Genomic DNA, 13,730 nt, shown 5'->3' on the forward strand with positions numbered 1-13,730 from the left:
AAATCAGAAACATTTCCGTAGCAACAACGTCTTTAAAAAGAAATAGTCAAAATTGTAAAAATTATTTTTGCAATATTTTAAGTACAAAGTTATGATGTACAGTAATTGAAATGTTCGTAAGCACATTAAATACTAAAAAGAAGAGAAACAAGTGTTATCACGAGATAAAGCTGAAAACATAAAAAAATACACCTAGAAATACGTATATAAAACGATTTTATCCTATTCGTAAATATCAGGTTGTCTAAAAAGTTTGAGCCCTGGAAGGCGAAAATTGAGAATTCATTTACAATGATTTCAAAACAAAATAATGAAACCACAAATGCACTAATCTACTTGATGATCTTTTGTCACTTTTTGGACAACATCATAATAACGTCGATATGGATCTTATGTGCTTTATAGTCAATAAATTGTGACTCGTTGTTATTACAGACCTCTTTTGAAACTAACTTAATTGAATTCAAGAACTTCTGCAGAACTGAAACAAATTATAGTCGGGCGATACCGTATCAGGGTTTTTACGGTGTATGGATTTAAACCTCTGAGCCAAGTTCTCTAAATTTTTGACGGGTTCTTAAAGTTGTATGCGGTCTGATTGTCAGTGTGGCATACAACGTGTTGACTAGTTCTGGCACTTTCTTTTGACTTCGTAGGTGCACTCACGCTAAATATCGACGATACAGAGTACAAGTCTTTCGTCCTACACAGTGGCAGCAGTTTGAGATGCATGATGCCCTTCCAATCCAACAAAACGCACAGCACAATGTTGTTGGGCGTGTGGATATTGTCACAAACTGTGAAGCTTCTTCTCGCTATAATCACGATCTTGTTTGCACATCGTTGTGGTAAGTTATCCACCTTACTTACTGATGATCAAACGCTTCAAAATTGGCTTGAGTTCATTACGTTTCAGTAGAGATTTGCAGATAGAAATTAGATGGAGTAAACGCTTTTGAGTCAGATCATGTGTCACCGAAATGTCGAGCTACTTTTTGTAACCAACTTTCTCCAAATGATGTAATATTGTTTAGTCATACATGTTTAAATGATTGATGATGCCATGACTGTTTATGTGGCGATCTTTCTCACTTTTACTAGAATATCATACACGTTTACTCTGAATGGTTGCTCACTGCGAGGAGTATCTTGGTCATCAAAATTTCCAGAACGAAAACACCTGAATCATCTTTTAGCTGTTACATTTGATAGCGTATCATGCTCTCAAACAGCAACAGATATCTTCACAGAGCTGTGCAACATTTGCGCCTTCATCGAATTAAAACTGTAAAATGTAGAGCTGATTGCGGAAAGTTCATTCACCTTCACGGCGCAATACCTTACGTCTAATTATAACAATTCTAACATTTCTTGTACATCTACTAGCTTCAACCTTCAGCTGTCCAATGACGTTAAACGTGATTCACTGCGACTGATATATGCTAAGATTTGAGATAGGAACGTCATGTTGTGCGTAAATGGCTCAATACTTTTTAATGTACTACCTGGTACAAAAAAGGAGGGTAAGTAAATATCTAGTTAAAATTTCTACGTGCATTTCCTTTTATTCTTAAGATATATATATCAAATGAATTAACATATACTGCTTATTACAGGTCACTTCTAACTTCTTTTTTTATTATTTATACACACATTATCCATCCTGTTTCACATTTTATGGTATACGCTATATACATAGCATGAACTAAATATTTATTCTCTTACATAGATAGAACAGATGAAGGCACTTTATACATTTTTCTTACAAATCCAGAGAAACATTAAACAATACTTTTAGTACTATTCTCTTATCATGTTATATATACAATAGGATATGGATGATTCAATATTAAATTTAACAATTTCCTCAATCGTAGAGAAGATGCTTTTAAATGAGACATTCCTGCAGCTATCGTTGCCATATCGTGCAGAAGGACCAAACAGAAAACATTCAGGGGATGAAACAAATAATAAAAATAAGATTTAGTTTGTTGTCTTGATAAATTAACAGCGAACAAGGAATTTAAAACATTCCAACTGTCCAATTATTAGTACTAAGTTGTATAACAATTTTTATTTTGTTAAAATTACAAATTACTGACTTCTTTGTTATTTCAGTATATCCTTATCAAAACACCGAGATAGAATCTTAGGAACTTAGTATAAACCTGAGAGTGGTATGCGGTTTTGGTTTTCACGATCAAATATGCACATATGAGGTTGAAGGATTTCCATGAGAATACGGGTATTTTTCGTGATTTGTAACTCGTATATTTAAGGAAATATACTTCATTTGTTTGTTTCATTTTTTTGTACATATTATTAACATTACTATCTTTGTTACCACTACAACATTATATTGTGATCCGGTTCAGAATTATCAGAGGTAGACGAAGTAGGATTTCAAATCACTCTGCCCTAGTAAAGAAAATGAAATGAAATCTTTGAGTTTTACGTCCCACGGTTATGCCGGTTAAGCTAAAGGAGACGGTGATGATGAGTAATGAATGAAATGGTGGAATGAAGAAAGTGGGAGAACCCCGAGAAAAAACACGCACACGGTGTGCACTAGTAAAGAGTAGGCCATGTTAACCAATAAAGAAAACACAACAATTTGGGATTTTTTGCATATTTGTTCGTATGTGTAAAATTTTTAAATATCGGGGTAAAGAATTTTGATTCTCTAGTGTCATATACATGTAATAATTTTTCCTAATATACGAAGCTCAAAATTAACTCTTTTGTGCTACGAATCAGGAAAGCCCATGGCATTTCCAACTGTACGATTTCATTTAATTGTAAACTTTCCACAAAATGATACCCATTTTACTGAGTTTGGAATGTTTATATGCATTAGTTAAAGAATTATCTTATAGGACAGAAGTTTGTGACAATTCCTAACATTTGTTTAAAAGTCTTAATTAGCAAATGCAATGCTGAAATGGTACATATGTGAATTTGTGTTAATCATTTCTACTATTTATTTTTCTTTTGACTACTCCAGATGAGTGCTTACAGGTTGATAATATTGTCCCTAAATGTCCATATATTTCATAAAAGTTTGCGCAATCGTAATGTACGTACTTTACCGATAAAGTTCAACAAAATGTTTCTGATTTAAATTTTTATATGGAATTAATTTGGTGTGTGCATGTGCTTGTCTTCAGTAAAGTTTGACACACACAATCCTGCATTTGCTTTTCGAATTCAAGTAAAGCCTGCAAATAACGTTGAATAATAGAAGTTACATTTTTAGCATTTTAATGTAATTTAGATTTCTTAAATTCAACATTCAATTTATTAGAGTTATTCCTTTAAATTAACTCCTACTGTTGTTTAGATAAAGGTATTTCATCAAGACAACAAAACAATCTTCTTCACAAGGAACGGAGAGGAAGAGAGAGGGAAGCTTGACTTTCGATTTTTATTTATTTATACAATTATGTGGTATTGTGACATCAAAATGAAATGCGATTTAACGTCCACGGTTACGATTTTTTATAGGTTAGTAGCCATTATTTTAAAAGTTAAAAAAAAATCTTCAATATTTATTAAAACAGTCATTATTCAGTGTTCGTAATAATGAAGAGGTTGACATATTATTATTACTATTTATTCTTTTTATTGAAATAAAGATTATTAGTTCCTATTAATTACAATTTAATTAAATATCAACTTCTCTTTATAAAAGAATTTAATTTGAAAAGTAAATTAGTTCCTTTATATCATTTTTTTTAACATGCGACCTCTAGAATGGCATTGGCTTATCCGTCAATTGTTAGTTTCGGATATAAAGATTGCAGAATTATATAAAGATCAATGCTTGTTGTATTTGAACTGAAATTTCACTCGTATCCGTAATACGTGAATCAATAACCTCACTAATTATGTTAAGGTTCATTGAATGTGCTGACCAAAAAATGTAGAAATAAACATGTATGTACATACGTCATTGCTATTCTAGAGGAATAATATATGCATATCAGAACAATTACAAGATTAACTTATTGACCTCATGATTCTGGATCAGAATATGGAAGAAAACATAATAATTAACTCGTCAATCTTATGTTATGTGAAGCTTCAAGTTGACATCTGTTTCTTCAACTGTTAATGTTTCGCAAGTATATCAGTTAGTGTAATTAAGAAAAGTTATATCCTCAGTACAAATAAAATAATCCAGTATCTAAACTTGTATATTTGTCTTTAAATACCTTACATATGAATAATTATGTGTTTTTAAGGTTTTAAACGATGAAGTTTATCATGCCAAGAAACGAAACATTAATTATATAACGACATGCTTTAAAACACGTTTCTCTTTCTTCATATACTGGCTCATTTAAATACTAGCCTGGGAATAATATTTAGAAACAACATATGTTCACTACAGTCCTTTCTCCTCTATTTAAAAGTAACATAATATTTGTTTTGTTCATTATTTATATAAAACTGTAAACTACTTCGTCGTCAAAGATTTTCAAATTTACAAGCATTTCATGACCATATTAATACTTGTAATTTAAATGATCATTTTTCGTTCATAAGTTTATATTTATGGAAGTATCGTTCTTACTTTTAAAATAACTTCATTATTGCTTTTAGATAGTTATTACCTTATTTAAAGAACTAGGATTATATTAAATTGTATGGGTGGTTGCTTCTATTGATCATGAGTATGGAGCGTCTGCTTAATCATTAGAATATTATATGAAATAGTAATCATGACCAAATTTCAAACACTAATTTTCATTTTGAGAGAATATACTGTTTTATAATTACATAAAAACCGAACAGGCGCAAGCTAGTGGTTGGCATTTGTGTTTCGCAATCGGGAGGTCCTGAACTCGAATCCTGCGACCTGTCATTCTAATTGAGACTTTCCTTTGTACTGTATAAATAAGTTCTATATATCTATATTTTAAAGTTTTATGAAATGGGATTCTTTATTAAAAGATTTCAAATCAAGGGAATAATTTGTTCATTTCTCATTTCCATCTCCTCATCCTCTCCTCGGGAAAAAATGAATTGGAGGACATATCTCATGGCTGAAAGAGGAAGGGTTATAATATATAAGCTCTGCTAATTACTCTACATTGCACTAACTACGGATTATTGTCAACTCACAAAGTAAAGTACCGAGGCATTTTTATATAAATACCTGGCATTCCGTATTGAAAGGTTAAAATAAAATATTTTAAGAAACATATTTGTTGTCATAGATACATTATAATACATAACACGACAATGTATTAGTATATCACACATGGTTTAGTTGAAAGGATGACTTTATATTACAGTTTATTTGTACAACAATTAACTTTATTACAAACTCTGTTATTCCTAGAATGAAAATACGTTTAAACTATGCTACCATTTACTGCACAGATCTGTAAGGCCACAAGGTATAGTATTTCACTGTATTACTTTTAACGAATAGGATTTTTTAAATAATTATTTTTGACTGTCATTTAGGATTCTTTTGTCACTGTCTAATGTACTTTGTTTCCGTTGGAAGCTACCAACTTCCATGTAATATTATAATATTGAGGAAACACTTCTTTGTCAATAATTACATAATCATAGCGATCAAAAGCATCTCATGTTCTAGATGTAAACAATACAAGACAATACTACATTGATTTGATCTTAGGAGTTCGAATCATATCCTATTCTATACCTTCTGAGAAGTTAGCATGAGGACTGACAAGGACACTTACGGAAGTGTCACTCGCCGATTTGAATGAAACTTTGCACGTTTGTAGAACATCGAAAATTAATCGACCCGTATTTTTTTTATTTCGGCAATGATGCGGGTTTAAGGGTAGAAACCACCCTTTGAACGTTAGAGGTGGTCTCGAAGCATAGACAAAAACAATCATTCAATATAGAAGAAAACATACTGTCATAGGGTCTTTAGGACAGCTGATTCAGAGTCTGACGTCAAAATGACAAAATTCAAAATGGCGGATCCAATATGGCGATTACAATTAAAAAAGGCTTTCTAATTTGAAATGCTGTACATTCAACCAAGAACTATCATAGTTGGCATGGATTACTGCGAGAAAGTCGCAGACCGTTTTGAAACCCCTTTCTGTACTTATTTTAACGAGATGCTTGATTAAATTGCGTCTCTGCACCTTCACTATTCGGGGTGCGTATTTAAAGTGAGTCCCCTTACCTACCACTTTTCGAGGTGCTTATTAAAAGTTACTCCCCTCCCCTCTCACTAGTCGGGGTGCATATTTAAAGTGAGTCCCCTCTCCTCTCGCTATTCCAGTGCTTATTTAAAGTTAGTCTCCTCTCCTCTGACTATTCCTCCAGCGTCTAATGCAAAATCGATTTGTTATTAAATTCGTGGAATGGTCACAATTCATCAATTTTTGAACCTATTTTAAGAACAAAGGAGTACTTCAAATTAGAAATCATTCCTGTATGAATAATTAGTAAGATTCATCCTCTTGATGTGTTGTTCTTTAAGCGATAGAAAAAGAAACTTCTTGAGACACTTTTCTGACATTATCCTTCTCTACAACTATAAAATTAGTTTACATCTCTGTAATAATATAACTAAGATTCTGTCACTGATTGCTAATCAGTATTCTTCTCCCAAATTTGTAAATCTTGTTAGGTATTCGTGGTACAAAAGAGGTTATTTGAAGAAAAAAACACCTGCATTTGAAAATCATATATCATTTTGTTTCAAAGATAGTGCAGCATTTTGCGATTTGGGCACAGTTATTGCCGTAATAAGGCGTGTGTGGTGTAAACAATGTTTATGCATCACACAGTTTTTTTTTTTTTTTTTTTTTTTTTTTTTTTTACGGAATATCATTGCTACAAAACGTTTTCTATAACAATTGAGGATAGACTATGAAGTCCTGACATAGTGAGAGTCGAGGGGACTTACTATACATGAATTAAATGAAATTTTTGAGGTTTACGTCCGACGGTTATACCGGCTAGGGTAAAGGAGACGGTGACGATGAGAAATGAATGAAATGGTGGAATGAAGAAAGTGGGAGGAAACCCACGCAGACGGTACTTGTCCACCACAAAGTTCACTTGGCGCGAGCCGGGATCGAACCAGGGACCCCAAGAATCGGAGGTGAACGCTCTACCACTGAGCCACCGCGGTCCTCAATATACATAAGCACCCCGAATAACACGGGAGAGGTACAGAGACTTACTTTAATCAAATATCATGTTAAAATAACTACAGAAAGGGTTTCAAATCGGTCTGCAACCTCCTTGCAGTAACCCCTGCCAACTATGTTTGTTCTTGACTAGCACAGTATTTTAAACGAGAAGGCTTTGTAATTGTAATCGCCATATTGGATCCGCCATTTTGTATTTCTTTAATTTGGCGTCAGATTCTGAAACAGCTGTTCTAAAACTCCCTGGCATTATGTTTTCTTCTACATTAAATGATCGTTTTCTGTCTATGCTTCGAGACCACCCCTAACGTTCAAAGGGTGGTTTCTACCCTTAAACCCGCACCATTGTCAAAATAAAAAAATACGTGTCGATTATTTTTTGATGTTCTACAAATGTGCAAAGTTTCATTCAAATCGGTGAGTGACACTTCCGTAAGTCTCCTTGTGAGTAGTTTACTGAGATCAATATAAACACTATAATATCTCTACTCTCATTCGTTCACTACGCAAGTCTAAGTCATGTAGATTTCCTTTCAGTATCGTATAAGATTTTTAGAACATTTTGTTCATACTGGCTACGTGTAATTAACGTGTGTGATAGTGATAATCGTGTCTGAAGTAAGTCTAGGTGTGAGTTGGATTCTTATAACTTTGTGAATAGCTTCGTGCGTTTTCTGTTATATTACTCCTTTTTAAAAATGTTTTAATATACGAATACTTGCATATCAGAGTACATATTACTGTTTCATCCTGAATATTGAAGAGCAATAAGAATTATACGAACATTTCTTCTTCATGCATAATTGAGGAATCACGCGTCCAGAGTGTCTTAAATATGTTGAAAGATAGGTGAGTCCTTAACATTTTTCATTTATCTTATCGACCCTTATACCAACTATATTTGGCATATTCACAATCTCTTTAAAATTTCTTTTTTCGCTACAAAAAGTATAGCAAAACTATATCAATTTTCTATAATAATTATAATAATTTCCTATAACTTGTCAATTTGAATTAACATACATAGCTCCTATTAGTGCAATTAATTTCATTCCAAGAACACACACATATTACCATTTTTCACATATAATGCAAAACATTCAATAGACATGAATACTATTTACAATCACACGTAACATTCAATCACGACATCCAAAACATCGTGTGCTGTATTTTGCACGTTACATTTTTTATGAATATAATTACATTTAGCTGATGTAGTATGTACATGCAGTAATAAGAAATGTAAAATATAAATAACATGTTTTCTATTTTCTTTTAATTGTAAACTTCTCATAACTAAAATGCCCATTCTACAAATGATTAAATTATTTAAATGAATTAGTTAAAGAACTAGTGTACGTGCATAGAACGAAAGTTGTTGAAGATTTTCCATGCAGTTTCAATGTAAAATATCTCTTTTGAAATATTCTCAGTTCAACAACTCAATACGCACTTACAGACTTCCAAGTTTAGTAACAATCAGAATACAAAGGTATAGGAAACATTCCTTCCTTCAATTGACAATACAGAGAGTTCTTGTATTTTGATATTCAATAAATAAAAGATGTCCCAGACAAAGGGTTGGGTAACATTTCGTTAAGGAGTAATTACATCATACTGCAACTTTGAAGTAATTTTTCTTCTTCTGTAATACTTACTAGTTAGATGCTTTCTTTCATAAATATATTTCATCCATAATAGTAATTATCTCTTTACTATAGATTTAGCAACAGCAGCATTGCTAAAGATTTGTGTATTCTTGAATTGTTTCTTTCTGAAATATCCACAATATATTAAAAACAACATAGTAATATTCTGACTTATTGTGCGATACCACTTGATGCTTGTTTCATAAAGTAAGTTTCTTTTAAACTTACAAATATTTTTCAATTAACGACTCATGAATATACTTTGCCGCGAAAACTCTGTTAAACAAGCAAAGACTTGGATCCTAAGCTCAAAAGAATATTAGAGAAAGAAGTTTATTGGAAATTTAAAATAATAAGTCCAATTAATAAGTCATGAAGACACTTAGCAGAAAGGATTCAATTAAACTAGCAAAAAGCCGGACACAAAGCTCAAAAGAATGTCAGAATAATAATACTGGTTAATATTTTGATAGTTTAATTGCGAGCCCAAACTCCAATGGCTTTCAATAATAAGATATAAATCAAAAGTTTGTATTATTTGCTCAGAGGAATTAAATCACAATCGCAAGCAGCGCCTCCATCATCGTTTTCACAAAGAACTTTGCATCTTTCGTCCCAATCATCTTGGTTTTCATCACCTTCCCTCGTGATGTCTTCAACCAGAACAGAAGTTGATGTTGTTGAAGATGTTTCTGACTTCTGTTTGACCGTTTGTTCACCAACGTAGTTCTTACATTGTGGACAACCATCCAAACTCACACCAGACATACAGAATGTACTACAAACTTCATACCAATCTCCCTCCTCCACAGTTCCTTTGACTTGGACTGAGAGAGTTTCTTCACAGTTGCAGAGTGGTTTACCCAATTGCAACCTACACAAAGTTGGACATAGTTCTCGTCTTGGTCTACCAGCAGAGTTTGAAGAAGAGGGTTTCTTGTTCTTTCCATAACTTTCTAGATGCACCCATTTTGAGAGTGAGCATTGGTCACCACAAGGCGGTCCACCTAAACCAGACACGCAAATTTGATCGCAAACAGATGCAACATCAACTGTTGATTTAATTGGTGGCACGTGTTGATTTGGGCCAACTGGTGATGTCTGAACCTCTGTTGTAATGGTAAAGGCCAGAAAACAGAAACAACAGAAAATAGCGTTGGAAACAGAATTGCCTATCCCTGCCATGGTAACCTTGGTCAGTAGTATCGCCACAACCTCTGTTTACTTCAAGAGTAGTAAAATTATCTGTAAAAATAAAAAGATACAGAAATGCTTAGTGATATTGAAAGAATAGTATCACATAAATAAAATATCAATACAAAGAGAATAAACCGAACTAAAAAATGTAGATCACAAGTATATTAAATTAGAAACATTTATATAAGTGTTATACAATCACTTTTAAAAGCTGTCTGTATTTTATGTTCGAAGAAGTTAAATACTCATTACGTATTATTTCAAGAATCTTCAAATAATACTAAATAAAGGTCTTGCTATTGAAGTCATCGTTATAGATCGCCGTACTTAAATTAAAATATAAGTATATTGTCTTTATGAAATATCGAAAACAACACTACAAGTTGATTTATGGGGCTAGAAGGTACTTTAGTGTATTGAGAGTTAAGAAAATAATTTAGAATATTAATACATAAAATTACATTTTCAGAGGATATACATATTCTGTGTCGAATTTTACTACTCATTCATACACAAAATATTTTCCTATAAATGTTCAACTCAATATCATTTTGTTGAAGATTTATTTCTACTTTTATTATTAATAGTAAGATGTAAGCGAATCAAAGTTTTGATTTTATCTTCAATAGTGAAGCGAAAAGTAACATACTAATTTGAGCGTTATAGACAACGTATATATATAGAAAAATGGTGAATTCCATATGCATTTTCTAATTTTTTTTCAGTAATACGACGGAAAAGCTATAGGTAATTTGTGTTTAAAAACTACTAAAAATATAAACTAATAAATAAAATATACCCCGATCTTGACTTTGGTACGAAACTGACACACTCTCGAAAGTTAGGATCTATAATGCTGAAATTAACAATGTATTATATTAGTTTTCACTCGAGCATGAAAGAGTAAATCAAAACTTTGATTTTGTAACAACACATTCATTCACTTGTGTCTTACTATTAAAAATAGAACAATAAATAAATTAACTCCCTCATGCTTTTTGTTAACCTTTCGGGGGACAGTGATTTTATGATCAAAGCAGCTATGCGTGTTACTGTAAAATTATAGCTTCCAGTACAGTGGTTTTAGGCTCTAAGCCGCTCAGGTTGTGAATATTAATATTCACTACCTTTGTTAATCGTAGTGTTCAGTTGAGTTTGATAGGGTTTTTGAGTTTTATTACATAGATGCCTATGTGCTTAGAAATGTTAACCAATCGAAAATAATTAATAAAAGGTACGAGCTAGTGCACTAAAATTTCTTTATCTCACGTCTTAAATTGAATCCTATTACTGTATGCTGTAGTTATTACGAGAACGTTTATTTGCTGAATGTTAACTAAATTATTATTATGCTACTGATTTTTATTCTTCTTACCTTTTATTTGTTTCTCGTATTCCTAAATGTATGTGAATATATTATGTGTTTATTAGTAATAATCTGTGCGTCCGGGTGTGTGAGTGTGTGTCTATGATTGTGATTGTAATTTTTGTTGTCATTTCAATGTGTGTGTGTGTGTGTTTCAATTATTATTTTATAAATACTTAATATTATGATATTAATTTTGATGTTTGCGTGATGAAGTGGGAGACAAGGCATGATTAGCCTTAACTTATCCATGTAAAATAAGACTAAATAAATAAAATAAATTATAACAGGCGCTTTCGGAAAACCATCCCGAAGAAAAGATCTCCAAGTGCAAACTACCTCTTGTGGATTTTTTCATGAGAAATTATTCAGACCATATTGTAGGGTTGTTAAAGAAATGTTTATTTACGAAAAAATTGGTTGAGTCGTTTTTGAGTGTCTGTAAAGAACTCACCCCGAAGAGTAAACTATCCTTGTGAATTTTTAAATGGTAAAAGATATATATATCATATTGTAAGTTTCCCTATGGACCATTTGTCAAGTGTGAATTAAATTGCCTGAGTCATTTCTGAGAAATTCGTCCAGGAAAAACTCACTCTCAAAGTAAACTACACAGTGGGAATTTTCTAATGAAAAAATGATTTGTATCTTAGTGTAGGTTTCTTAATAGATCATTTATTTATAAAATCTGAACAAAATTACCTGATTCATTCAAAAGACACGCTCCAAGAGTAAACCACCCCTCATGATTTTTTCGGGATAATTTAGTTACGACACATTGTGAGGATAGTAATGTAATATTTATTTCTCAAGTATGAACAAAGTTGTTGTAGTCGTTCTTGAGAAAATTGTCTATGAAAATTATTTGTATAGTATTGTAGGTTTCTTAATGGGACATTTATTTATGAAATATTAACAAAATTGTTTGAGTTATTTTTCAGAAAACTGTCCGGGGTAAACTCGCCCTGAAAAGTAAGATAACCCTAGTGAATTCTTAAAATAAAAGAATGATGTATACTATATTGTAAGTTTCTTAATACAACGTTTATTTATGAAGTGTAAATAAAATTGCCTGAGTCGTTTTTGAGAAAATCATCTGTGAAAACTTACTTCCAAGAGTAAACTAACCATGTAGTGGATTTTTTTAGAACAAATTAGTTATGACACATTGTCAGGTTAGTAATTAATATTTATTTATGATGTATAAACAAAATCGCCTGAGTTATTGAAAAAAATCGTCCAAAACCTCGTCGCTTCTGGATTTTTCTCAGAGAAACGTCTTATACCACACTATGGTATTGCTAATGAAATATTGATGTATGTAATATAAACAAAATCGTTAAAGGTGTTTTTGAAAAAAATCGTATATTTTTTATTTTAAATTTTCACCTTTTAGTAAACTACCGTTAATTTTAGGAGTAGAGAGAAACCCCCACTGAAGCATCATATAACACACTTAAGTTTAAAACTGGTCTGGATACATTGAACGGTATGGCCTTTGGATGAGGGACACTTTTAAGCCGGGAGGAATGGACGAACATCCAAAACTAACTTTTTCTTCTTGTTGGGACCACAGTACACGTAAACCCGTCAAAATCTCGAATTCGTTTTTTAAAGGACCGACACACTTGACACACTTTTTTGTCGCTCGAAGGAAAAAGTGATGAAGCAGGAGCTAACACGAAACTACTCGCGTCATTATATACATATATATACCGATCCAGCAGTAGGTGGACAAACGAAAGTAAGAAAATCAGCTTTGTCTTCTTGGTCAGACAAGAAACTTTATCCAACCACATGATGACCTATGATCCCCAATTCGACAAAAAAAATTACTTCATAAGACATACGACTAAGTTTGGAACATTGAATGCGGAAATTGTCGCTGATCACTACTACAAAATAATTGGAACCATCTGTGAATAAAACACACCTCTGTATATAAATTTGACCAAACTTTGTGGTTAATATATCTATCTATCTATCTATCTATCTATCTATCTATCTATATATATATATATATATCTATATATCTATATATCTATATCTATATATATATATATATATATATATATATATATGTGTGTGTGTGTGTGTGTGTGTGTGTGTGTGTGTGTGTGTAATTTTCCATAACAGCCGGACTGACAGAAACGAACATACCTCGTGTCTCTTGCCATCCAAAACGAGGTGAAATCTAGTTTGCTAAATTCGATAGGAGTTTAATCCCTAATTTAAGTGGGGTCGAAAATCAATTTGAAGTCAATTTGAAGCCGTAAACATTAAACGTTTGTAATCAAATAAATCATGAAGTAAATTATTAACGTCTGTCTATTTATTTATTAAAATTTGTAATCTAGT

At 32.1% G+C, this 13,730-nt stretch overlaps 1 protein-coding gene across 8 annotated transcripts in view; it reads right to left on the bottom strand.

Moving 5' to 3' along the window:
• Positions 1-1,539: 1,539 nt before the first annotated feature.
• Positions 1,540-13,730, bottom strand: part of LOC145668009 (uncharacterized) — a 254,550-nt gene continuing 242,359 nt past the window's right edge. For all 8 annotated transcript variants that reach the window (XM_081735461.1, XM_081735458.1, XM_081735460.1 and 5 more), the window contains one exon: positions 1,540-10,054. In XM_081735461.1, coding sequence (XP_081591587.1) covers positions 9,344-9,994 — 651 coding nt within the window. In that variant the 5' untranslated portion in view covers positions 9,995-10,054 and the 3' untranslated portion in view covers positions 1,540-9,343. The remainder of the gene's footprint in view (positions 10,055-13,730) is intronic.

This window comes from Thermobia domestica, chromosome 13 (assembly GCF_964235325.1).
Source record: "Thermobia domestica chromosome 13, izTheDome1.hap1.1, whole genome shotgun sequence".
Lineage (NCBI taxonomy): Eukaryota > Metazoa > Arthropoda > Insecta > Zygentoma > Lepismatidae > Thermobia > Thermobia domestica.